General features: G+C 49.7%; 8 protein-coding genes across 8 annotated transcripts; 3 read left to right on the plus strand and 5 right to left on the minus strand.

Annotated features, from left to right (window-relative positions):
• Positions 1-627: 627 nt before the first annotated feature.
• Positions 628-13,107, plus strand: VFPPC_16539 (HC-toxin synthetase; the record flags this gene model as incomplete). Its single annotated transcript, XM_022429027.1, has 2 exons — positions 628-10,558; positions 10,613-13,107. 2 exons carry the CDS (start codon positions 628-630, stop codon positions 13,105-13,107), a joined length of 12,426 nt encoding a protein of 4,141 aa, XP_022284147.1.
• A 229-nt stretch (positions 13,108-13,336) lies between these two features.
• Positions 13,337-14,388, minus strand: VFPPC_09466 (microtubule associated protein; the record flags this gene model as incomplete). Its single annotated transcript, XM_018287998.1, has 3 exons — positions 13,337-13,426; positions 13,484-13,786; positions 13,834-14,388. The coding sequence occupies 3 exons, from the start codon at positions 14,386-14,388 to the stop codon at positions 13,337-13,339; spliced, it is 948 nt and encodes a 315-aa protein (XP_018139359.1).
• A 990-nt stretch (positions 14,389-15,378) lies between these two features.
• On the minus strand, positions 15,379-16,404 carry VFPPC_09465 (dihydrodipicolinate synthase; the record flags this gene model as incomplete). The annotated part of the gene is made up of 2 exons (XM_018287997.1): positions 15,379-15,907; positions 15,953-16,404. 2 exons carry the CDS (start codon positions 16,402-16,404, stop codon positions 15,379-15,381), a joined length of 981 nt encoding a protein of 326 aa, XP_018139358.1.
• Positions 16,405-16,736: 332 nt separating this feature from the next.
• On the minus strand, positions 16,737-17,930 carry VFPPC_09464 (homoserine kinase; the record flags this gene model as incomplete). Its single annotated transcript, XM_018287996.1, has 3 exons — positions 16,737-17,087; positions 17,152-17,450; positions 17,507-17,930. The coding sequence occupies 3 exons, from the start codon at positions 17,928-17,930 to the stop codon at positions 16,737-16,739; spliced, it is 1,074 nt and encodes a 357-aa protein (XP_018139357.1).
• Positions 17,931-18,944: 1,014 nt separating this feature from the next.
• On the plus strand, positions 18,945-19,709 carry VFPPC_09463 (hypothetical protein; the record flags this gene model as incomplete). Its single annotated transcript, XM_018287995.1, has 1 exon — positions 18,945-19,709. The coding sequence occupies one exon, from the start codon at positions 18,945-18,947 to the stop codon at positions 19,707-19,709; it is 765 nt and encodes a 254-aa protein (XP_018139356.1).
• Positions 19,710-19,896: 187 nt separating this feature from the next.
• On the minus strand, positions 19,897-21,920 carry VFPPC_09462 (peptidase-like protein; the record flags this gene model as incomplete). The annotated part of the gene is made up of 5 exons (XM_018287994.1): positions 19,897-20,059; positions 20,130-20,255; positions 20,306-20,851; positions 20,909-21,141; positions 21,189-21,920. The coding sequence occupies 5 exons, from the start codon at positions 21,918-21,920 to the stop codon at positions 19,897-19,899; spliced, it is 1,800 nt and encodes a 599-aa protein (XP_018139355.1).
• An 836-nt stretch (positions 21,921-22,756) lies between these two features.
• On the minus strand, positions 22,757-23,716 carry VFPPC_16538 (hypothetical protein; the record flags this gene model as incomplete). Its single annotated transcript, XM_018294291.1, has 3 exons — positions 22,757-23,038; positions 23,444-23,559; positions 23,656-23,716. 3 exons carry the CDS (start codon positions 23,714-23,716, stop codon positions 22,757-22,759), a joined length of 459 nt encoding a protein of 152 aa, XP_018139354.1.
• A 1,775-nt stretch (positions 23,717-25,491) lies between these two features.
• VFPPC_09461 (fungal hydrophobin domain-containing protein) lies at positions 25,492-25,825 on the plus strand (the record flags this gene model as incomplete). The annotated part of the gene is made up of 2 exons (XM_018287993.1): positions 25,492-25,651; positions 25,707-25,825. The coding sequence occupies 2 exons, from the start codon at positions 25,492-25,494 to the stop codon at positions 25,823-25,825; spliced, it is 279 nt and encodes a 92-aa protein (XP_018139353.1).
• Between the last annotated feature and the right edge of the window lie 721 nt (positions 25,826-26,546).

Consider the following 26,546-nt stretch of genomic DNA (forward strand, 5'->3'; position numbering starts at 1 on the left):
TCACATTGTGGCTAGCTGAAATTGATATCCGCCTGCAGTTCCACCCGCGCTGGAAGCTGTAACTGAGACACGGGCCGTGGATGGTGAACTGCGGCTTGGCATGTCTCGGGTCGTTGCTGATGCCATTCCAGAAATGGTTCTTGGTCCCAATATATTGCAGGTGCTGTGAGACAGATGAAAAAGTTATCAAATCATTTTATCGCAACTTGTCTCATATTTCTTGAGCATTGCGGGATGACACGTAAATATTTCTGTATTCGTCATTGCACTTTAGCGACGGTTATTTTAGCCTGACCTGTCAGTTCGATTTCCCGGCCTATCCAAGCATTCACCGGTCGACCTACGCCTCGGAGTGTATCCACGAACGGATGTATTCACTTCCTATTCCGTACTCTGCAGTGACAAAGATTCAAGAGCCAGGAGGCCAAGACTGCAAGTTGTACAACAGGTTCTCGCTTATACCAGATCATACGATCAAGACAATGGCCATGGGTTTGATGCCGGTCGATAGATATATAGCTCCTTTTCGCGGGTAATACGCTGCGTAGATATGGAGTAATGCTTCTTACTTAGCTCCAAACCCCTATTCTTTATCGTTGCTAGACACATCACATTCTCTCCCCAAAGATGGTCGCACCTGAGGACACCAGCGTCGAAGTGACCAAGGGCAACAGCAAGGTGCAGCCTCTAAGAATAACAAGAATGAAATCCACAGGCTTGCCCTCAGCTGCCTCCGCTATTCAGACACACATTGCAGGTGATATTCTGGACAACAAGACTCGGGTCAAAGGGGACGAAGTTAGTCTTAGTGACAGGATGAAGAATGGGCATGGCTGTGGCCAACCCGATTTTGCACAGAAGTGGTATGCAAGAGAACGACAGCGCATTTTGCTCCAGAACCCTCACCTGGCTCGAACCAACTTCTCAGTTGCCCTTGAGATACGGGGGCCATTCCAAGAACAGGCGCTCCAAGTAGCTCTGGATTTAATGGTGAAACGCCACGAAATATTGAAAACAACGTTCTCCCTCAGGGATGACAACAAAACTGCAATTGTTCATTCCTCCAAAGTCAAAAACTTGAAGGTTGTAGACTTTTTGCATGACGATGAAGCGAGCCTTGTGCGAGTGCTGGAGCAAAATGAAGCCGAAAGTTTTGACCTGGAGAACGAAACGCCGTGGCGTGTCTCTTTATATCGGCTCAATGAAGAGCGCCATATTCTTTTTATTGTTATGCACTGCATTGTCGCAGATTACCGATCACCCAGGATCCTTGTTCGAGAACTGTCCTCTCTGTATTCTGTCTCAGGCCAGAAACAATACGCCGTGCAGGTAGAATCTGTCTCACTTCAGCCCCGGCGCCACCCCAACTTGGAATTGACGGATCGTGAGCTTCAAGATTGTCAAGACCGATTATACTCCTTGGTCAACGAGCTGCAAGGTGTCCGCCCGCTGGAATTACCGCCTGACAGACCTCGACCGGCCGTCCTGTCTGGGAGATTTGGAAAGCAAAGTGTTCAACTCGATCCTACCCTTTATTGCGAATTGCAGAATTTCTGCGCCAAGACGAACGCAGACTTGTCTGCAACCCTCCTTGCGGCATTCATAGCGGCTCATTACCGTCTTACCGGGGCTGATGACACTCTTTTGGGTGTACTTGTCGAGATTGATCGCCCTAAAGAGTTCTCAAACACCATCGGGTTTGTCGAAAATCTACAGCTTTTGAGAAGTGCCGTAGAGGACAAATCGTTTGTGGAGTTGGTTGGACATGTGCACAACTCTTTCTTCGTCTCGAATAGTAGCCAAGATATTCCATTTGAGTTAATTGCAGCTGAGCTACAAAAGACTACACAGGTCTTCGCTCCATCTCACCATCCTCTTGTGCAGACTGCTCTTTTTCTGCATTCGGAGACGGACCCGAACGACTATTCATTTGAGGGTACATCGACACATGTAATAGACTACCCAGTCAGTTCTAGATTTGATGTCGAGCTGCATTTCCATCAAGGAGAAGAAGCGCGCTGCGAGCTTCTTTTCTCCACTGACCTTTTCGTCCCGGAGACAATTTGCAATTTGTTATCCATTTTTCAGACAACTCTAGAGCAAGCTGTGAAGAATCCCAACTTGGCAATTGCTTCATTGCCATTACTGACAGACAAAGAATTCAACAGGCTCATGGACTTAGATCTGATCCGGGTGAATGAGTCCGAGTACCCAAGAGAGTGCAGCATAGTTGATATTTTCCGGCAACAGGTGGCCAATTGCGCAGATGCGGTGGCGGTGAAGGACTCAACTACCGAATTGACGTACAGTCAATTGGATCACCAGTCAGATGTTTTGTCTTGGTGGCTGTCATGTAAAGGTTTTGCTCCTGAAACAATTATCACGGTATTAGCAATACGATCCTGCGAAACAATCGTTGCTCTTCTAGGCATTCTCAAGGCCAATATGGCATATCTGCCGCTGGATGCCAATCAACCAGATGACCGAATTGAGAAAATCCTGTTATCTATGGAAAGTCCCCGGTTGGTACTTTGCAGCCAGAGTATTCGAAGACCGACGTTGAAGCAGATTGATGCTGAGTTCGTTTGTATCACAGATGTATTCCGTCACTCAGCGACCAAGGTTGTGCAACTGGTGTCCCCGTCAGCAACAAGCCTTGCATATGTGATGTTTACATCTGGCTCAACTGGAAAGCCTAAGGGGGTTATGATCGAGCATCGTGCTATCGTTCGGCTCGTGAAGAACAGCAACGGAGTGGAGTATATGGCCGTTCACAGTAACACGGCCCATATGGCAAATATTGCTTTCGACGCATCTACCTGGGAAATATATGCCGCTTTGTTGAATGGTGGTACCATAATTTGTATTGATGCCCTGACAGTCCTCCACCATCGCACAGTAGAGGATACTTTTGTTCGCCAAAAGATTCACAACGCCATCTTCACTACCGCCCTGTTCAAGGAGTATCTCGTCGGCTGCCCTGGGCTTTTCAGAGACCTGCGTGCTGTATATGTTGGGGCAGAAAAGGTCAATCCAAAAGATTTCAATGCAGCGCAAAAGTTAATACATGGCAACCTGTATCATGTATACGGTCCAACTGAAAACACAAGCTTCAGCACAATATACTTGTCATCAAAAACGGAAACCTACACTAACACGGTGCCCCTTGGGGCGCCGGTGAGTAATTCTGGGGCTTATGTCATGGATTCGCAACTTCGCCTTCTGCCACTAGGTGTAATCGGCGAGCTGGTTGTGACGGGTGATGGTCTTGCAAGGGGGTACACCGACTCTCACCTGGACCAGGGGCGGTTTGTTTCCATCGACATTAACGGGAAGTCGATTCGTGCATACAGGACTGGAGACTTTGTGCGCCGCAGGCCAGCTGATGGACAACTTGAATTCATCGGTCGAATAGACGGACAGCTGAAGATTCGAGGTCATCGACTTGAGTTGGAGGAAGTCGAACAAGTTCTTCGCAGCTGGGGACCAGTAAAGGATGCCGTTGTACTGGTCTCGAAAGTAAAAGAGGACAAACAAAGCGATTTAATCGGTTTCGTGACGCTGGGAGAGACAAATTCGCCATCTGGTGACGATGAGCAGGATCCGACGTTTGAAGACGACCAGGTTGGAGGGTGGGGAGATTTGTTCAACGCAGACAAATATCTCATTTTGGACGACACTGAGAAATCCAAGCTCGGCAGAGACTTTACAGCATGGACCTCCATGTACGACGGGCAAAACATCGATCCAGTAGAAATGAATGAGTGGCTGGATGACACAATTGCCACAATCCGAGACGGAGGTCAGCCTGGGGACGTCCTTGAAATTGGGTCTGGATCAGGCATGATTCTCTTCAATATGGCGGAAGGACTGACAAGTTACATTGGCCTTGATCCTGCCCAGCGAGCTGTCGACTTTGTCAACGCAATGATCCCGACAATTCCTGGCCTGGTTGACAAAGTTCGTGTTGAGTTGGGTACCGCCACGGATACTAGGAAACTGCGCGAATTCAAGTTTCCCAACCTGGTCATCATCAACTCTGTTGCTCAATACTTTCCCAGCCTTGACTATCTGTCGAGCGTAGTGGAAGACCTTCTCAATCTTGATGGCACTGAGCGTCTCTTCTTCGGCGATATCAGATCTTTTGCTCTGTACAGAGAGTTCCAAGTTTCGACCGCCCTGCATCGAATGGGGAATTCCGCCAGCGCTTCCGAAGTGCTGGGGCAGATGGCTCAAGTCGAAAGATCCGAGGAGGAGCTGCTTATTGACCCGTCCTTTTTTACTGCGTTGGCAGATCGATATCCTGATTCAGTTGAACATGTCGAAATTATACCAAAGAGAATGAAGGCAACCAATGAACTAAGCTGCTACCGGTACTCTGCTGTTGTGCACTTAAAGCAGCAGGGCAGGCAGGTGCAGATCAGGGATGTGCCTGAGGCAGACTGGATTGATTTCATGGCTCAGGAGTTGGACTACCAATTGCTTCTCAAGATTTTGCAATCTCACTCCCGTGATTCCTCCGCCATTATTGCCGTCAGCAACATTCCGCACAGTAAAACTATCTTGGAAAGATGGGCCGTGGACGTTCTTGATGGCGGCAATGCCAGTGAGCTTCAAGACAACTGGTATTCGTTGGCAAGCGAGAAAGCAAAATCTTGCCCATCTCTTTCCGCAATTGATCTAGTCGAGCTCTCCAAGATTTCAGGCTTCCGCGTCGAGATTAGCTGGGCGAGGCAACGTTCCCAGCGCGGTGGTCTGGATGCTATTTTCCACCGTTTCCACCCCGTTGGATGCCACAGCCGATTACAACTTCGTTTCCCCTCTGAAAACCACCGTCACGTACTCGAATCACTGGGAACTCAACCATTATGGCTGCGGCAAAGCAGGAAGGTTGAGCATGATCTTCGCAAGTACATCAGGAGTCAGCTGCCGTCGTACATGGTACCCAAGATAATCCGAGCAATCAAGAAGATTCCGGTCAACAATAACGGAAAGATAGATCGGCAAGCCTTGGGTAAACGGATCAAGACCGCTGAATTGAGCAAGTCGGACAACATCGAAGCGCCTCCAAGAAACGAATTAGACCGCGCAATATGCGAGGAGTTCTTGAGGGTTCTGGGTGTCTCTGTGGGCATCCATGACGACTTTTTTGAGCATGGAGGTCACTCACTCAATGCTACAAGGGCAACTTCCGGAATAAACACTCGATTGAGCGCCAACATTACTGTGAAGGACATATTCGATTGTCCCACTGTGGCAGCCCTGTCGGAAAGAATAAAAACGTCCACAGACTCGCGCCGTTATGTTCCTATTCCTCGGAATGACGCAAACGGGCCAATTGAGCAGTCATACGCCCAGAGGCGTCTATGGTTCCTAGAGCAACTATATCCAGGGTCGACCTGGTATCTGATGCCGTTTGCTGTGCGACTTCGAGGATCACTCAACTGTGATGCCCTTGTTGCTGCGTTGTGCGCTCTAGAGAAGCGTCACGAGTCCCTGAGAACAACGTTTGAACAGCAAAATGGAGTGGGATTACAAATTGTGCACCCTTTCCAGCCAAAGACGCTTGACATAATTGATGTACCAGCCGAAAACGGGGAGGAGGCCATACGGAAAGCACTTCACCAAGAACACACCAAACCATTTGATCTAGAAAATGAGGCAGGATGGCGAGTAAAGCTCTACCGGAGGAACGGAAAAGATTTTGTGCTGTCTATCGTCATGCATCACATCATTTCCGACGGCTGGTCCGTCGATATTCTCCAAAGAGAGCTGGCCGAGTTTTACTCTACTGCATGTCAGGCGGAGAATTTGTTATCAGAGGTGAAGCAATTATCTATTCGATATCAAGATTACGCAACATGGCAAAAGGGACAGGGTCAGATTGAAGAGCACCAACGACAGCTCGCATACTGGGTCAAGCATCTAGATGGAAGCAGACCAGCAGAACTGTTCTGCGATAGAAGACGGCCAGCTTCATTATCCGGCAAAGCGGCCACACAAGAATTCAAAATTCCGTCCTCCCTACACGATAAACTAGTTAAGTTTTGCAATGCGCGCCGTCACATTACGCCTTTTATCGTCCTCCTCGCTGCGTTCAGGGCAACACACTACCGCCTTACCGGCTCAGCGGATGCGACTATTGGCATCCCTATTGCTAATCGAAACCGCGAGGAGCTCGAAGACATCATCGGCTTTTTCGTCAACATACAATGTATGCGGATTAGGATTGAGAATGAATCGTTCGAAGAGTTGGTGCAGAGTGTTCAGTCTACAGCAACATCTGCGTTTGCAAACCAGGACGTACCATTCGAGTCGATTGTTTCACGCTTGCAGACCCATAGAGATGCTTCTCGTAACCCATTGGTTCAGATGGTATTTGCCCTGCATTCTCAGCTAGACTTGGGTCAATTCAGATTAACGGGTCTTGAAAGCGAGCAGATGAGCTTGTCCGTTACGTCAAGGTTTGACCTGGAATGCCATATTTTCCAAGAGAAACAGAGTCTAAGAGGAAATATTGTCTATTCTACAGATCTGTATGAACCACCGACAATTGAGAACCTAACTCGTACCTTCTATGATTTGCTAGAACGAGGTTTGTGTGAGCCTGAGATAAAGCTTGTTGATCTACCTCTTTTGACACCAGAGTCTCAAACCAAGCTCGAGCAACTGGGAGTGCTTGAGATGAATCGCTGTAGCCATACTCGAAATTCCACCGTGGTCGATGTTTTCCGCCAGCAGGTTGCTGCCCATCCAGACAAAATCGCAGTCAAAGACTCGACTAAAGCTCTCACGTACAGTGACTTGGACAAACAATCGGATAGGCTCCGTGACTGGCTGACTCAGAAGGAAATGGCCGTGGAGTCATTGGTCGGGGTGTACGCAACGAGATCCTGCCGGACAATTGTGACATTCCTTGGTATCTTGAAAGCACACTTGGGATACTTGCCACTGGATATCAAGCTGCCACCAGCGAGAATCGAGAATATTCTCTCAGCTTTAGAAGGCGAATTGCTAATACTTGCCGGAGACGACTTGGTCCTACCAACAATTCAACGACAAGACGTTCACTTCGTTCGAGTTTCCGATATACTAGACGATGAATTGCTGGACAAGGACATGTTCTCAAGATGTTCTATTCCCACGACCTCTAGTGTCGCATACGTCATGTTTACCTCAGGTTCGACAGGCAAGCCAAAGGGGGTCGTTGTCGAGCATCGGGGTATCGTGCGGCTGGCAACGCAGCAAACAGACGTAATGAAACACTTGGACCCTAAGAAAAACATGGCACATGTATCAAACATAGCGTTTGACGCTTCAACTTGGGAGATATATACCGCATTACTGAACGGGGGCACCTTGATTTGCGTTGACGACCTCGCTTCATTGGATGCGAACGCCTTGACAGATATTTTCATCAAGGAGCACGTCCAGAACGCCCTTTTTACGCCACTTCTCCTAAAGGAATTTGTTCAGCACCCACGGCTTCTGCAAGAAATGCATACGGTGTGTACGGGAGGAGAGCTTTGTGATCCTGCCGTGTTCAATGCGGCGCTTGCGCTTGTAAGCGGCACCGTAATCCATTGCTATGGGCCAACAGAAGATACATGTATTAGCTCCGTCTACTGCCCAGAAGGAGAGGTAATAACCGATAGAGTGCCAATTGGCCGATCAATTAGCAACTCGTGGGCTTATATCATGGACTCAAACTTACAAGTGGTTCCTATTGGCGTCGTCGGCGAACTGGTCATAGCAGGCGACGGACTTGCGAGAGGGTATACGAACCCTCAGCTCAACACAAACCGGTTTGTTTCTGTCACAGTCTGTGGAAGGCAGATAAGGGCGTACCGAACTGGGGACTACGCCCGCTACCGGCCTGTAGATGGGCAACTTGACTTTTTAGGCCGAATAGATGTACAGGTCAAGATCCGAGGCCATAGGGTTGAAGTAGCCGAGATTGAGCAAGCTTTGCAAAATCACAGCCGTGTTGGTGGTGCTGTAGTTGTATCACAGCATGAAAAAGACGGAAGTAGCCGGCTGTCTGCCTTTGTTGCCACCAAGGAAATCGAGGTTCGAATCGATACTCGCCCTCTGATCGACCATGAGGCCGAGGTTTCGCAACTACAAATATCGCAGTTACACGATGAGCTCTTTGCCATGTTACGAGCTAGCCTGCCTTCGTACATGATCCCAACCTCTATACAGATACTTAATAAGCTACCAATCAACGAAAACGGCAAAATCGACCGTCGGGTTCTCGCAAATACCGTGGTCAACCCTGTTGTTTCAGACTCATCTAAACGGCAGCCAACGTTAGCAATCGAGCGAAAGATGCAGAATATTTGGTCTAATGTGCTCAAAATGGATCCAAAGCTAATTGGAGTAGATGACAACTTCTTCTGGATTGGAGGAGATTCGATTTCGGCGATGAAAGTTGTCGCGGCCGCTCGGGAAGATGGTCTTTCCATCTCTGTGGGAGACATCTTCTCCGATTCAAGACTCTCTCAGGTGTCACAAAAGGCGGTTCCTCTACTAGGAAGCTCGTCAGAATACATCGCACCATTCACTCTTGTATGTGGTTCTCAAGATATTCCATCACTCGTCGAGGGCATCTCGTCGCAGTGCCATGGAGGCGCCCACGTTCAAGACGCTTTCCCCTGTACACCCCTTCAGGAGGGTTTCATGTCACTATCGTCGAAGCAACAGGGAGGCTACGTGATGCAGGCGGTCATGAAGCTATCTCCTAGTGTTTTAATCTCAGCTTTTTGTGGCGCGTGGGAAAAGGTGTTCCGAGTCTATCCAATATTACGTACAAGGATTGCCAGTCACAACCAATTCGGGTTACTACAAGTTGTTCTAGACGAGGATATCGAATGGATCGATGCCAATAAGCCAGACGAGTACATTCAATCTGACAGAGCAAAGCCAATGGGCATCGGGGAGCCACTAAGCCGGTTTGCACTTGTCAAAGACGATGTGGGCTTGCAAAGATGGTTTGTACTGACCATGCATCACGCGCTTTATGATGGCTGGTCAATGTCTCTTATTCTTGATGCGGTCGACCGGGCATATCGCGAACAGCCCCTCAACACACCACCACAATTCCAACTCTTCATCCAGCATGTGCTGAGCCAGCAGAGTACCGAGGGCGAGGACTACTGGCGAAAGGTTATGGAAGGCTACAGGTCTGTTCCGTTTCCAACGCTACCATTATCTGTGAAACAACAGCCGCTTGCGGACCAAGCACTCACGTACCAGTTTGCGAGACTCGGAGACCAAAACACAGACATTACGATTGCAACCATACTCCGAGGTGCCTGGGCGCTAGTCGCCGGCCATATGACAAACTGCAGTGACGTTGTCTTTGGAGCTACTGTATTTGGTAGAAATGCACCCATCCCTGATATAGACAGGATGCCAGCACCGACCATAGCAACTGTTCCAGTTCGTGTCAAATTTGCGGGTAGCCAAAAGGTTTCCGAATATCTCAAGTCGGTTCAACAAGACTCTTCGAAAATGATTTCATTTGAGCAAATGGGCTTGCATCGAATTGCCAAAATATCTACGGAAACCCGGCAGGCTTGTTCGTTCCAGACTCTGCTAGTGATTCAACCCCAGTCACATACTTCTGAACCAAACTCACTAGGAACTTGGGAAAATGAGGATCAAGATCGATTCTTCAATTCTCATTCACTTGTTCTTGACATGGAAATCAAAGCGGAAACAATCTCGATCATCGTAAATTTTGATTCAAGCGTCATTGAGCGGTGGGTGGTTCATGCATTGCTCGTCCGGCTGGAGCATGTTGTACAACAGCTTCAGTCCTCGCCGGAGACGACATTGGATGACATCCAGGTTACCTCGCCGAGGGACTTGACTCAACTTTGGCAATGGAACGCCGCCGTTCCCAAAACGATCAAGAGGTGTATTCATAACATGATTGAGGAAAACGTCAAAGATCGCCCTCATGCTCAAGCAGTCTGCGCATGGGACGGTGAGCTCACCTACGCAGAGTTGGACAAACTTTCAACAATTCTTTCTCAGCGCCTGTCAAGCCTACGGGTAGGTCCGGAAGTAACAGTCCCATTGTGTTTTGAAAAGTCTCGTTGGACTGTCGTGGGCATGATGGCGGTTCTCAAAGCTGGAGGCGCCTTTGTGCTCCTCGAGCCATCGCAACCAATATCCCGACTACGCTCAATTATGGATCAGATAAGGTCACCTTTGGTAGTTTCTTCCGTCATTCAGGCTCCATTGTGTGCCAATCTTGCCGAGTTAATTTTGCCCATTGGACCAAGTTATTTTCTCAACATACCAGAGGCACGTCCCTTCCACCCTGCGGTTACACCACTGCCTTCGTCGGCAATGTACATAGTCTTCACATCTGGAAGTACGGGTAGTCCAAAAGGCGTCATAATTACACACGAAGCCTTTTGCTCAGCGGTCACCCACCAGTCAGGCCTCTTCGGATACTCCAAAACGACGCGAGCCTTTGACTTTTCGTCCTACATGTTTGACGTGTGTCTGCTAAACACCTTTACAACCCTGGCTGTAGGCGGGTGTATTTGTGTGCCCTCTACTTTGGACCGTAGAGAAAATTTGACTGAGTCTCTAGTCTCTATGAAGGCTGACTTTGTCGACCTGACACCTTCTGTTGCTCGCACACTGCATAGAGAGAGACTGGGAAACCTAAAGACTGTGGTTCTGGGGGGTGAGGTCGTGAGATCAGATGATGTAGCCGGCTGGCCTACAGATGTACGTGTTATCACAAGCTATGGCCCTGCAGAGTGCACTCCATCGACAACCATCAACCTGCACAGTTTGGAACAGGGCGGCAAGATAAGCATTGGATTTGGTGCTGGAGCAGTGACATGGGTCACGAATGTGGCCGACCACAATAAGCTGGCCCCTCTAGGAACGGTTGGGGAGCTGTTGTTGGAAGGTCCAATTGTAGGAGATGGGTATCTGAATAACCCGGATCGCACACAGGCAGCATTCATCAAGGACCCCGAATGGCTTCTTAATGGTTGGGAAGGAAATCCTGGTAGACGCGGCCGTCTGTATAAGACGGGTGACTTGGTACGATACAACGAAGACGGCAGTCTTGTGTTTGTTGGACGAAAGGACACACAAGTTAAGATTCGAGGCCAACGAGTTGAGCTGGGCGACGTGGAACATCACATCCAGCAATGTATGCCAGATATGAGCCAGGTTGTGGTAGAAGCAATCTCGGTCGAAGCTGGTTCCACTCCAAATCTGATTGCCTTCATTGCGATGGACGCAAGGGACAATACAATGGTCAATGGCGATGGAGGACATTCTGCCATCCGGAGTATTGACATTGGCAACGACACTCGTTCTAAACTGACCGAAAAACTACCCTCGTACATGATTCCCGTTGCATTTCTAAATTTGTCAAGCATGCCTTCGACGGCAAGTGGGAAGGCAAATAGGCGAAGATTGCAAGAAATTGGAAGGTCTTTCCTCGCGGGAGAGATTGAGGCGTTGAAGGCCGATTCCTTGGAATGCGGAGATAAAGCCAATGGTGCAGAGATTGGAGAAAATGAGGAACTGGCATACAAGCTGGCAAAGAAGATTTTCTCTCTGATTCCCGCCTGGAATCAGAATGGCCACCCCCGGACAGCCCGAAAGCCTCAGAGTTCGGCCAGTGCCTATGATGATGTAATGCTGCACTCTGCCGGCCTTGATTCCGTGAACATGATGTCAATAATGGCCTTTATCATGTACGAATTTGAGGTTCGAATTCGCATGCAAGACTTGATGGATCCGTCTACGACAATCAGGAGGCTGGCTCAGTTGGTCTCTGAAGCGCAAGTAATTACCCAGAACGGGCATCTTGAGGAATCGAGCACCGATAGCACAGAATCACTTGATCTCATTGCTGAAGTTGACAGACACGATGCCAGAATTGCCGCCTCGCAGGCACTCACCAAGTCGCACGTCAGCGGGATAAATGGTCTACACGTCGTCGAAGCAACTCGTCCATTACGTGTCTTCCTCACCGGTTCAAACGGCTTTATTGGCTTAGAGATTTTGCGTCAGCTCCTCGAACATCGTCAGATAGGCCAGGTCACAGCTCTAGTTCGTGGGAAAAGCTCAGAGACAGCAAAGAACCGACTTGTTTCGGCGGCAAAGAAAGCATTATGGTGGACGAGTCTACACGATGCCAAGCTCCAAGTTTGGTCGGGAGACTTGTCGTTGCCAAAACTTGGTCTCGGCTCTCTACGATGGAATAGTCTTAAAAACGGGTCGGCGGCTGATGTTATCATTCACAACGGAGCTGATGTACACTTTTCGAAACCCTACACAATGCTAGAGGCTACTAACGTGCTGTCGACGTTGGAACTCCTTGATATGGCAGTGACTTCACAAAATATGCGATTCGTCTACGTTGGGGGTGGGCTACATACATCCCAAAGTAAAACAGAAGACGAGGTGCTGCGAGATCTTTCTGGGACTGACAGCAACGGTTACGCACAAACAAAGTTTGTCGCTGAAGCATTGGTGAAGAGGGCAGCAGCGCGGAGCCTTCCTGGGACAAACCACCTCAGTATCGTGCGCCTTGGCCTGGTCATTGGAACGTCAACCGAGGGATTCACAAACTCCAATGACTACATCTGGCGACTGACAGCGTCTTGCATAAGGGTTGGAGCATATAATGCTGCCGAGTCGGACATATGGGTCCCAGTGTCTGATGTAGCAGCGACGGCCATGAGAATCATCAGCACGGCACTGGACACGACGAGTGAAATGGATCCAGTGATTCAGCTCCATGATGGCATGAAGTTTGGCGAGTTTTGGGCTATCTTGAAGGCGATGGGCTACACGCTTGTTCCCAAGAGTCTGAAGGAATGGCTGGCTATGATTCGAAAGGATATCAAGGCTTGTGGGGAGACTCATCCTCTCTGGCCGCTGGCACATGCTCTAGAAAGCAATGTCACATGGGTTCCGGAAGACGATTCTGATGTGGAAGTCAAGTGTCGGGATACGCCTTTTAAGTTAAAGGTTGCAGTGTGGAGGAGCGTGGAATACTTGAAGAAGGATGGCTTTCTACGGGCTTCGAGCCTAAGAATGCTAAATAACATTTGAACGACTATCATATCAAGGGTGGAAAACAGAGGGGCCGTCATTGGGGTTGGCTGTAGTATTGGGACTTACACAGGCTCTTAATGCAAGGTAAATGACCATGACTCATCAATGAATTACGCATTGCTAAACTAGAAATTGACAGTAGACAGTCGAAGCGACTAAACTATCGACATAGCTGCCCAAAAATATCAATATGACCATTTACCACAGCCATCACCCTTCTTGTCTCTTATGCCCTTCCCTGCTTCGCCTTGGCATCAATCCTCCTCTGACGAGAAACTTCCCTTAGTCGCTCTGCTTCTGCCTTTGTAAAATGCAACTACCAAGCCTTGTCAGAAACTTTCCAACATCCAATTCGGCACGAGAAAAAACTTACATAAACCTCAACAACAAGAGCATGCAGCGGCAGAGCCACGCAAAACCCCATCCCGAATGACAAGCCGAGAAACGCTCCAATTTCAACCGGATTAATGCCCATTTTCGCTTCCACGAGCGCATGTTGATCGGGATTCTCGCCTGTATAGTACGCCTTGCACTCGGGATACACCAACAACGTAATATTCTGTTGATGTCCAAAAACAAAGTCAATCTGATCACACGGTCTAGCAGCGTAACCATGCGCACTTTCAATCGTTTGCGGAATCATCATAATAAGTCTTAGCGAAATAATAGACGCAGCCTACACCGAGGTCAGAACATCAACCATCAAACACAAGTATCACTTACGTAGCTCCAAGCTCGTAGCATCCACGCCCGATGCTGATCCAGCCTCAACATCTTCACATTCACGTACGCAATCGCCAATGCACCCACGAACATACCGCCCGCGACCCCCGTCACCGTCTGCGTTGCCCAGTCGCCTCCGAAACTCTTATCCACAATCATAAACACACCTGCTGTGCTCACGAGACTCAATATCAGAATCGTGTATCCGCTCACCCGGTGGAACAGCAGCGCCTTGTGTCGGATAACAGGTACGAACTGGAAGCATACGAGGAAGCCGGCGGGGAGGATAGTCGCGAGGTGGATGATGATGCCGGTGCGGTAGCGTTGGCCGCCCTGGCCGGAGTAGTAGTAGCATTCGCCGGGGGCGGCACCACCGCGCTGTGAGGGATTGCAGAATACGTTGTCGACGCTGAGGAACATGAGGCGGGAGAGGGTGAAGCCCATCAATGCGCCGGCGGTGATGAAGAACAGGGTGAAGGTGTACCAGTGGTTGAAGTGGAGGGGGGTGTATATCTTGCGGAGGAAGCTGAGTTTGCTTTGGGGTTGTTCAGGCATTGTGATTCGGTGATGTATTGGGGGAGTACTTTAGTGATGTTTCAATTTGTTCGTTGTAGTTGTACTAGCAGAATACATTTTATTGAATGGAATCATCCTGTTTATATACACGCAACCTTGCCCAGTTACGTTATATTACCTCCCATGGTGATCTCACCGTATACACGATGCTGGTGATTCATTTACAAAGATGGGCATGTCTCACGTTTAATCGTCGTATTCAGCTCACAGAACGAAAGGACCTCGCATTCATCGCTTTGGACCTTCGCGAGCGCTACTCGGCTTCGAGTGGCTTGTCTGCCGTGTAAGGCTGACCATTTTGCCGGCCCAACAGCCACATTTGTGCCGATTCGGTCAGGATCGATGCGGCGTGTGCCAATGAGAATTGCCGGATATATTGATGCTATTATTATCTACAGACCGCCGGTATTTCATTTGCGGGAGATGCAGTTGGGCGAATTGGTCTTTTGAATGAGCCTAATTGTTATGAAACGGTCTTGGCAGGTATGGCTGTATTTGATGCTTTGTTGAGGAAGTCAGATATATGGATGGAGAGTCAAAATATGCTGGGATGTTATATGTTCAAGAGAGTGTCGGTCTGATTGAATGAACCGAGTTAACTACCCATCAGCTTCCTATGTCGAGGATGCTACTATTCCATGTGGTATCCAATAGCCCATGTGAACTTGTTCGAAGGTTGGTTAGAAATTGCCATTCAGCGGACTCGCTACATCAGCCCTTTGAATTTCTTCGTTTACAGATAACCTTCAAGATCTTTGCATCAGCAACAAAGCTATTTCGCATGCCAACCATGTGAACCAGGAACTGCTGACGATGCCAACCAGTGTACAAAGCTGGATTAAACCTCTTGACAAAAACACCGAGCATTGCCAACAGCCAACACACCCCTAGAGACCACACGGTGTACACAGCTTAGCCTGTGATCAATTCCCACGCATTTCGACACACCAAACTCGAACACCACATAAATTACAACCTCCTCTCAACCTCCTCTAAAGCAGCCAACACACCCTCCCACTTCTCCCACTCCCCATCGCCCTGCACCACCCCCCGCAGAGGCAGCCTCGATCCATCCACGTCCCCAAACCCCCTCAACCGACTAATCGCCTCCTTGATGCCCACGATCCCATGCCTCACCACAATCTCCTCCATACAGCTCACCCTGTACTGCAGCTCCCTCCTCTCCTGAACCTCCTCATCCGTAGCGCGCGTCTTGCCCGCCAACTCCAGCAATCTCACCAGCGACTTGGGGAAGAACCCCGCCGAGGCATCAATCGCACCCACACAGCCCACGCTCACCACCGGGACGAGCTGCTGTCCCAGGCCGGTAAACACGTGGAAACTCCTCGCGTCAATGGCGGGGTTCAACGCAATTTGCGTCAGCTGCGAAACATCCCCATGTGAGAGCTTGCAGCCCACGATGTTGGGATGCGCGGCGAGGGTCGCAAACGTCGCGGGTGTGAGTTTGACCATGTTCGACACACCGGGGAAGTGGTAGCTATTCCAGTCAGTGGGTGGACTGGCAAACGCGCAGGGCACTTACACTAGGATCGGGATGGGACTCCTCTCCGCGACAGCAGTGAACCACTGCACGATACCGTCCTGCGGTGTGACGGCGGCGTTGTACCCCGGCGCGAGGACCATTCCCCATTGCGCACCTGCTTCCTTCGCATCAGCGAGCTGCTCGACCGTCTCTTCGATGCTGGCGGTGGCGGTGCCCGCTATGATGGGGTAGTCCGGGAATCCCTCCTGTGTGAGCGCGTCCCGCACGCCTTGGAGGAGAGCTCTACGGTTGCGAGGGTGGATGTGTACTGATTCGCCGGTGCTGCCGAATATGACGAGGCCTTTAATGCCGGATTTCGCGAGGTAGATTGCGTGGGCGGACTGGGTGGTGATGTCGATGGGGGGGATGGCGGGGTCGTAGTCTGGGTGGGATTTGGAGACGAAGAATGTAGGGACGGGGACGTAAATCCCTGCTGGGGGTGGCGAGGACATGATGAAAAGGATTCGTTATGAGACTTGATGTTGAAATTGTTTGGCGGTAGGATGAATTGATGGGCAGTGGTGATTTATAGAGGAGGACTGGCTGGATGGAGGTGTTGAGCTCCAAGAAAACGTGGGGGTGCCGATGACGGGCTCGGTGCTCGGGGTAGCTTGTGGCGATCTGCAACATGCCACAATCGAAGTGAAACGCTGCGCATTAACGGCAATTATTTGTTAAACCAGATTAGCCGCCGGAATTAATGTGGATTTGATGCAGTCGCGCGATAAAATATGCGGGTATCAGCTTCGGCGATGTGTAGTCTATTCATGTCCTGTCTATCAGTCTATCGAACAACATGCGTACCCTCAGCAGGCTCCAAAATCTTCCATTGGCAAGCCAGGTCCTTCTTCTCATTGTATTGCCTCAGCGTGGCAATGATTCTATTCGCAATTTCTTCAAAGTTGCTCGTGGCAAGCGCCAAAATCGTAGGACCAGCACCAGAAAGGCACACGCCCAGGAAGCCGGGTTGTGTCTTGGGGGACATGGACTCCACAACTTCGGTGAGACCCGGGATGAGGGTCTGGCGGTACGGCTGGTGGATTTTGTCCTGCATGGCAAGATGGATGAGTTCGGGGTCAGGAGGTGACTGGCCCAGAGCGACGGGTAGGAGGGCAATTCGTTGAAGGTTAAAGGTCTACCAAACAAGTTAGCAATAATTCAACCACGCAGATTCATAATTTCATTCAGATTGCACTCACCACATCGGGTCGGGGATACTTTTCTGGCAACACAGCTCTCGCCTGAGCCGTTGGCACAATAAAATCGGGAATGATGGCAACAGCCTTAATCTCCTTGGCCCAAGGGAACTTGATGTGGTGGCCAATGCCGACTGGTGGTGAGGGAGGTTTCTTTCCCGTGTCGACACCACCAGCCGGGGACGGAAGGACTTCAGAAAGAGGAATTTCTATTCTCGCAGCGTCTTCGGGGTTCAACGGCATAAGGTACGTTCCGACGAAGCCACCAAACAAGGCAGCACCAACATTGTCAGGATGTCTTTCTACAAAGACGGTATTAGCGGGGGTATACCATTTGAACACGAGTCATCAAACATACCAATCATCAAACAATAGTCGAACAGTCGATCCAGATCCAGATCCTTCAACCCGCCAGCCTCCTTGCCCAGCATAACACCCGCAACCACAGCAGCACCCGAACTTCCCAGTCCTCTGCCCAGCGGAATCGGGTTCTTTATATGCACATGCGTCTCCACCGGGAACGCACGCTGGTCATGGCATCTCAGCACATACAGCGCAACGCGGGTGATTAGATTGCTCTGCGGGTCGAGACTGATGTCGTCGGTGCCCTCGCCCTGGCCCTCGTAGGTGATTTTGCAGTTGAGCGGGTGCTCCGTCGACGTCTTGGACCGGTCGATCGTGACGTGGAGTTCGAGATAGATGGTGAGGGCGAGACCGATGACATCGAAGCCGGGCCCGATGTTTGCGCTCGAGCACGGGGTCTTGATGACGAACGACTCCATGACTGTAGTTGAAACAGTAGGGAGCGACGCCGGGTGATGATGATTGCAGCGAGGGATGTGACGGCCCCAATTGGGTTTTTTGTCGTGATGTGATTGTGGAGGAAAGGCTGAAAAGATGGTGTTTCGACGGGAATGTGTCAATTTGGGACGGGTTTGGCGGGGCGCCGATAACCGGCGGCTTTTTATCCCACCAGACTCTGATGTCTGGTTGATTTGTGCCTGGCTTGGCAGCGCCGCTTTTGCGTTGAGCACCAACATTGAAGGGCAGGCGCTAGATTCTCAGCCCCAGGTGCATCATCGACGAGAAGTGGGGCCAGAGATGGGCTGAAGGTGGCAGATGAGATGGATGTGGGGCATTTGATGCAAATCGCCAAGTGCCGACTTCGATCAAACACATCAATGATCAAACGTGGTATTAATATGATGCAGCGAGAATAACGGCATTGTGGAAACGTCATCAAGGCAGCCAGTCAAGCATCTTCATGCAGTAACTTCAATTCCTCAAGCCTCGACTTGACAATTCAAAGTCCATGTGCTGTCCCACACCATCGCCCTCAATGTCTCATCTCGATTCACGCCGCTCATTCACAAGATGAAATTCACAACCGATCTCCTGCGCATAATGGAGGTTAGGTTAAATTCCTAACAGGGCTATTGCGTTCTTCGTTTTTGGCTCTGTTACAAACATTCCTCCACTTACGATACCCTCGTATATCCGTATTCTCAGCCCAAAACACCGTCCGCTTAAGGAACTAACCCACGCCACCATTCAGCCGCCTCAAATCATCTAGCCTTAACCCGCTAGCTTAGCGACGCCAATCCATCTCAGAAATAGCATCCTGTAAGTTTAAGAGACATCCGCCTCCCATCTCCCTGAGCCCAGGTTAGCCGCATTAGACAAGCATCCCAAGCTTAAAACGAACCCTAATTCCCATCTTTCATATCCCAATGTTGTCTTTCCCTCTCTACATGTCCCAACATTGAACATCCCAACATATAAACACCATCACCACCATGGGCAACAAATCCTCCAAACCACCAAAACACCCCGGCGCCGACAAAGAAGCCTTCCTCCGCCCTGCCCTCCCCCCCGGCACATACGGCTCCTTCCCCCCATCCTTCAGCCTTCACTTCCTCGGCCGCAGCCAAGACACCAAAGCAGACTACTACGTCCTCGGTATCGATCAAAACGGCCCCGTCCAGCCCCTCAACGCCATCACCATCCACAAAGGCACCGTCAAGCACCAAGTCACTCTGCACGCCGGCCCAAACCACTCCGACCCGCCGCTAGGACTCGCCGGCACCGAGAAACTCTTTCGGTCCATGTCGATTGTCGCCCTGCCCGCGGCATCGAGCGGTCCTGACGGGCCGGTAAACCAGATTGCGCAGCTGTCCGCGCAGAAGAGCATCAAGTTTGACAACTTCAACTTTACGTGTCCGGTGGGCGGTGCCCAAGAGCAGTTTGAGTGGCGGAGTGACAATGTACTCAAGCCGGTGGAGGGGAAGCCCTATGAGCGGACACTCGTGAGGATGCGGAACGGGGAGGAAGTCGTGGGGAGGTGGACGGATGATAGGGCGCCTGAGAAGAGCGCCAAGTTGGGGACCTTTCAGTTTGAAGGGAGTGGTGCGACGGGGGAGTTGGGTGCGTATTGGGCGTTGATGGCGGTGATGACGCTTTTGAGAATTAGCCAGGTCAAGTGGGAGGCGAGTCTTGCGGCGGATAAGATGCTTGCTGGGGCGGCAAAGGTTGCGTTGCTGGGGACGGGGTTGGTGTTGTGATGATGATGACGATGATGATGATTTGCAGGTGTGAAAGGATATGTTGTTTTTGGGATATGGGAATAGACACGCTGTTATGCATTAAATTCAGTTTGATCTGTGTATGTCCTTCATTCGTGAGAACGTCTCATATAAACAATCGTCAACGTATCTAATTCGTTCCAACATCGTCACATCTTTGTACCGTCTATCTCATCCCCAGCTTTTGCAACTTATCGAATAACGGCGTGCCCAGCCCAGTCACCGGATCCCATCCCTCCACGGCATCCCACCCAGCTCCAGGGATAACGGGAGCTTTTGCGCCGCTGAAACTTGTGCCTTGACAACCCTTTGATCTACCTTGAGTAATACTACAATGTATATGTAAGCGGTTATGTCGTCCTAGCATGATGGGGAAAGAACACGGTATCAGGATCTTACTCTGTAAATGCACCCTTGGCTGTGAGATACAACCAAGGATTCAGGAATCCCAGCGGTGGTTTGCCCTTCTTCATACGATTGTCATTGATGATGGCAATCATGGATGCGAACAATGGCGCTGAAGCACTGCAACATTGTCAGTTTCACCTTGTTTACATAGACAAACTGTTTCTTACCTCGTGCCCCCTCCTTCTTCAATTTTGTCGTGGTTAAAAATAGGATATCCAAGTCCCTGAGCAGCCACATCAGGAAATCCGCGGCCACTATTGTTGTAATACCCTTTCCATCTGCCCCCATGTGCCTTCAAATACCGCGACACCTGACTCTCCTGCCACGCAGGACGAGGCCAGTATTCAGAAAACCCGCCCGAAGAAAAGTTGACAGCCTTCTCTGGAAACGTTGATTCGGTTGCCCCCACTGACGTGATGTAGGGGCATCCGCCAGGAAACGCAGGAAGAAACTTGGTCCTCTTAGTGCCGTCGTTGGACTGGCACGATACACCTGGTCCCTGGTCGCCGGACGCAATTATAATAGACATGCCTCGGACCGTGAGCAAGCCGAATAGTTCACATATCCTCAGGGCATGTGGCTTCGGCACATTCTGCTCGTTCACTCCGTACGATATCGACATGACTTGCGGAAAGTCGCGATCCGGCAATGCTAGCAAGTGGTTCAGAAACTGTACCCACGGCTCGACATGTTCTTTCTTTGGGTCGGAGAGGCTATCGTGTGTCAACAGATGGCACTGGAAGGTTATGTCAAAGAGCAGCGACACTTACTCCAAGTCCGGAATGAAGTCATGGTCTCCTCCTCCTGTAGAGTAAAACCGCACAGGCACCCTGTAAGCCATTGCAACCGCAATTTGGATATCCATATTGGCTTCGCCGCTGGGATAGTTGGTACCTTGCGTATTTGTGCCATTGTTTATCAGTTCAACGGTGAATTTGGCGCCTTTAGCATGCGATGCATATTTGCCCAAGTACTTCTCCAGCTGGTCAAATTGCGCTGTTTGCTTCGAAACATCAGTAGACGTCGTACCATTTGGGCAAGTAAACTTACTCCGCTGAAACCAACCACACCCAGCAATGATTTCGGATGCGGTTTCGTGTAGCTATTTTCATCCATCCTGTAAAGATTCCGTAGACAACTGGGAGTATTGTTGTTCTTGCAGTCGTCCATTTTTCTTGGCGTTGCCGTATGAGTCCCGTTGCCTTTACTGCTCACCAGCACTGATCTCCGAGTTGTCGGATATTTCTGCGCGAATGTGGCGTGCTCGAAGAAGGTCGTCGGCTGAATAGATGTGATGTGTGGGCGTACGTCTGCTGGCACGGAGTAGGCGAGTGTGCCTATTGCTTTTCGGCCGGTATTTTGAAAGACGTCGTACTTGGTAGATAATACTCTCTCAGCAGTGCCAATTGTAACGGTTACATCCACAAACAATCCTCGTACTTGGATCTGACCCTCTGTAATATCTTCCGTCAATAGCCATCGTCGTACGGCATCGACTGCGTCCTGTTGCGGACGGATCAAGGTTAAGGCGGCGTCTCGCGACAAATGCTGACCATATCGTGGATGATTCGGGTCGGAAACCTCCTGTACCGTTCTCTCAAGTACTTCCTGGCCGTCTGATTCCAAGGCAATGGAGAGGCGAATGGTCTGACTGGGGTTGGCGGACTCCAACCTTGTCCATCCTCGAGGCGGTTCGGCCAAATGTTCTACCACAGCCAATCTTGTAACAACCGCCGCTAACGAATTGCCAAAAAGACAACAGAGACCAAAGACCAACTTCATCATGTCCGTCGTAGGTGTCGCCAGCAATGAAATCGCACGACAAAATGTGGCAAGAGTATCGTCAGTTTGACCAAGTACTTCCAACCCCAACCGCATCCATCATGTATTGTGCGAAATCACGAGTGAAAGGACACAGCCTGGCGTATCGACAGGCCGATTACGTTTCCGATTATCTCATGCAAGTCAATGCAAATAATCGACAATCTTCTGCAGGTGTGAATGTAGAAAGCAGAGAACAATACTAAGAGTCGCACAAGTCAAGCTTCTTGCGTCACCGCCTTGGTGAGTAAATGCAGATTCCAGCGCAGAAGCGGCACGCAAGGATCTTCAGAAAATTCTCCGGCTGGAAGACGTAATCCCAGCTGAAATTCGATCGGATGAAAAGCAGTGAAGAAAGAAGGAATACGTCGCGTTGAAATATGAGCGACCGGGATGCTATGAAGTCGGCACCCAGAAATAAAGGACAAAACTCAACGACATGAGCACATGAGTCGTTCGACCTTTCGGACGGTACCACAGCCCTCTCGGCAATCAAATTTCTGCAAAGAAACGACTCGTCACAGAACCATCTGAGACGAACAAAGAACTTATTCGCTGAAAATAATTTCCCCCGTCCCACGGTTCCCTGGTGTGGTGTTTGCTAAGCCGATCAGCCCCATCGACTGGCGTTGGAATGCCACCAGCCAACACGACTTACATGCGGCCCCAGCCATCATCCATCCGTAGCCGCGCAGGTCGTGCGCAAGCCACATGCTCCTGTTTCTTTTTCCATACCTTTTCTTTGTCGTCAGTGATGCTGAAAAAAGGACCTGGTTGGTGGGTGTTGTGAAGATGGCTTATGCTGGTGATGTGTTGGCTGCGAAATTGGCCGAGTTATTCAGGCCGAGAAGCGCGGTCAACCTCCTCTTTTGTTTCAAGCAAGATTGATCATATTTGAAGGATTCATTGGACGAATACGCAAGTTTCTTGACTGTAACTTTGATCAACACCTTGGTATCATTTGTACGGGGCCCGAGCGAAGATTCTGCGTTGGCACGGCGCAAGTACTGGCTGGTGCTGCTTTGTTGAAATGAAACTGAAACTTTTGGGGGACAGGTTTCCTTCACGGCATTGATGAGCTACTGTTGTTGAAGGCGGTTAGAGCATTCAGCTGAGGCTGGAATTGAAGACTCTTGTCACATGTGACTACCTGGACATACCCTTATAGCAATGTGTAGCAAGCGGTCAGCGATAGACGTATTAGGCACATGGTGTTACGCAATCTCGTCAAATTACATTTTACGCAGAGAAAACGCGCTGTCAACTTGCCATGCTCAAACTCTTTCACACTTTATCAGTACATGGTAGCCCTGCGAAAGGATGCAACCCGGCCGTATCACTTGCTCTGTACGAGCAGCTTCAGACCAAGAATGCTACAAACCAGACCGAAAAGAAGCACTGACTCGCCAATAGATAGACTTGCATCATAGTCTGCCTACCTAGGTAGGTAACCTCATAAACCACCATGACCAGTCGGTAAATGCATCGGCTGGCGATTCCGGATGCCGCTCTGCATGATACGTGGCATGGCATTGGGTTATAGTCCTGTGACAATCACATCCATTGGACGGACCATCGACAATGAATGACAACTCATCATCTTATTCACAGGGGTTCTATTCACTGATCACAATAGTTGTGTTTAAAACGATGAGTTCTGACCATTTGTCTCAGACGGCCCTCAACAGACAAATGCAGGGCCATCGACATCCCCAGCTCCACAGAGCGAACAAAGGGGCCAAGTCAGTCTTTTCCATTCTGTTCTTCAGCCTTCTCGTATTGCAACCCAGGTTCCTGCTTTTTGCTATTTTTGCTCTCTTTACTACGGTACCTCTTTACGACTAAGTAGTGATCGTATTCCTCTCGTTCTGCACAGTCAGAACTTCAGAAGGGGCAAGTTTGACGGAACACATTTTACCTTGGAAATCGGGGCATCACAATGTTCACGCTGCTGCCTGCAAAAGTGACAGCAAAGGGTAAAAAGTAAAATCTCTGCAAGTAACATTGAACCGGAGACCCTGCGGCGGCACAATTCATACACTCCGTCAGCATACTTGCACAAACTGCGTCTTCACATGGCTACAAATTGTTCATAGAGCGCTGACCAAAGTTTACCAAGTTCACCCGTAAAGAGCACCTGGTGTATTAACTTTGACACGACGTGATGTTGAAGTTTCCATGGCTAAGGCACAAATGGAACTGTTGGTGATTCGAGACGCGGGTTGGCCAAATACTGGCATCGTCGGCTCATACGTCCACGCCTTTGAAGGTAACGGGGAAATAGCACTGTGTATGTCGTTTTGAGCATTGCGTTGCTTACCCAAGTTTGTTTCACCTCAATCTAGAGTGTAAATATAGTCTGCACTGCTTTAAACGCCTACATTTTCTATAGGTATTTTCCTGTATTGATGCGTGTTTGTTGAGTCCCTACCCTATAATTCCAAGTCAGATAGAACGTCGCCGTGATTAGTCGCTAAATACATCAAATACTCTTCCAAAGTACATTTATGCTCAAAAAATACTATGAAGTCTAATGATACTTTAAATTTCTTTCCGTTGCAAACGTTGTGGGCGCTCGGAACTCTGTGCCGCAGATGGATGTCGTCAAATCTCATTTCGATGCTTGATGCCATCACAACAACCAAAAAGACACAAGGCACACAAGGTTCATACCCCAAAACATCATTTGCGACTAAAGATTTCTACCAGCCGCCTCCTCTACTTCCCTAACAAGCCATATGCATCTGCCTTGGTTCAGAATCTGCTGCATCTCATTTCATCCAAGACATATCGCCCTGCTCCCTTTGCAATATCAGTGCTTCCTTTTTATCGTCCGGTAACACATAATTTGATATGAACCTCCCTGGCGTAGTCTCGGGATGGCGCTGTGGAGGTGCTGGTGTCTCAGATCCGGCCTTGTCCATCGCGACGCCCCGATTTCGAGATGCGCGTGTCCAAGCGAATTGTGTGTATTTGAACCACAATGGTGAATAGTGCCTACGGAGACTCGGTATCGGTACATATCAAGTAGATGCGGCGAGGTCTTGAAAGATCTGCCGTACGCCAACATCATGAATGCCCTCTTAATGCCATCAAATGGTCTCGACCGCGGCCTCCCCCAGAAGTGCAGTCCCTTACACCGACGACCCGCCCGACAGCTGCAAAACTTCAAAACCGTCACAAAGAAATTGTTGTTTTTGAAAAATGTCTAGCAAAATCTCAGTCTTGTCCAACTCTGTTCGGCGTATCCAAACCAGCATGCAGTTCGTGATTCGCGCATCTCCCGTCGTGTCTTAGCATAATAAGACAGCCACTCCTCCTCGCAGACTATCACGACCCGGCAGCCAGGGCATCTAGCTCCCTCACTAGGGAAGATGTCCCCAAACAAGGGCAAAGTCCAAGTATAAAGCCATCTCTAAATCTCTACAAGGACCCTTCTTTTCGAAATCATCATCACACTCTCTTCAACTTTCTCTTCAACGCTCGCATCGCCTTTCAGTCTAACCGACTTACCAAACCACCCACCATCAAAATGAAGTCCTTCGTTGCTGTCATCGTCGCCATGGCCGGTGTTGCCATTGCCCAGCCTACCCTTCAGGCCCGTGATGGAGTCTGTCCCGGTACTCTCTACAGCGTGCCGCAGTGCTGTGGCCCAAATGTGCTCAACGTCGCTTCTCTGGACTGCAAGACCCGTACGTCTCTATCAAAGCTTCCCACGCAAACATATCATCCGCTAACATGTTATAGCCTCCTCTGCCAGCGACATCACCTCCTTCAAGGGAGCTTGCTCTGGGAGCAAGCCTCAGTGCTGCACCATCCCCGCCGCAAATCAAGGAGTTCTCTGCATTGATCCCGTTGGTGCTTAAGTGCCTTTTGTATCATGGGGATTGCAAAGACGATTGATTGGGTTCTCTTCTTTTCACCCATAGGGATAGTGTTTGATAGTTGGACTATGGACAGTCGTCCTGAACTGCTATACGATATGGGATGTGTACAAACACCGTCTTAGATGGCTAAACGGTATTTATTTGTAAAAAGGTCTTTCTAGGATAGAATAATATGGAAGTGATGCCAGCAGGCACCATTTATTTGATCTCAAATCTGCCTGAACTTGCTTTGTGTTAGTCTCTCGATTGGTGGAGAGGGAAGTGTCTTGGTCATACAGACTTGTTTGCCATCTCAAGAGTTGCGAGTTGAATTGTCAGTCGATGCTCGCACAATGCGCCAACTCTGTAGTCTCCGCGTTCTCGAAGGCAAAAATCGGTGCCTCTTTGTTCTCGCCACCAAGTCCAAGGCATCTGAGATATGTGACTCTCTCCCTGTTCTTGATTCTCAGTCACACAGCTAACAGCTTCAAATGATGACTCAAACTCACCTTCAAGCCATCACCTTGAACAATCATCCACTCAATTTCTTCATCACATGAGTTATGAAGAAAACACCAGACACCTCACCTTCAATTCAAAAGACAAAAAAGGTGTCATCTCCAACATCAGGCAGCACCAGCCGTCACCAGCCCCAGGCACCAGCACCAACCCGCCAGCTGCCTGCCATTCTGCCATCCCCCTCACCGCCCAAAATACAAGT

This window comes from Pochonia chlamydosporia, chromosome 7 (assembly GCF_001653235.2).
Source record: "Pochonia chlamydosporia 170 chromosome 7, whole genome shotgun sequence".
In the NCBI taxonomy this organism is placed as follows: domain Eukaryota; kingdom Fungi; phylum Ascomycota; class Sordariomycetes; order Hypocreales; family Clavicipitaceae; genus Pochonia; species Pochonia chlamydosporia.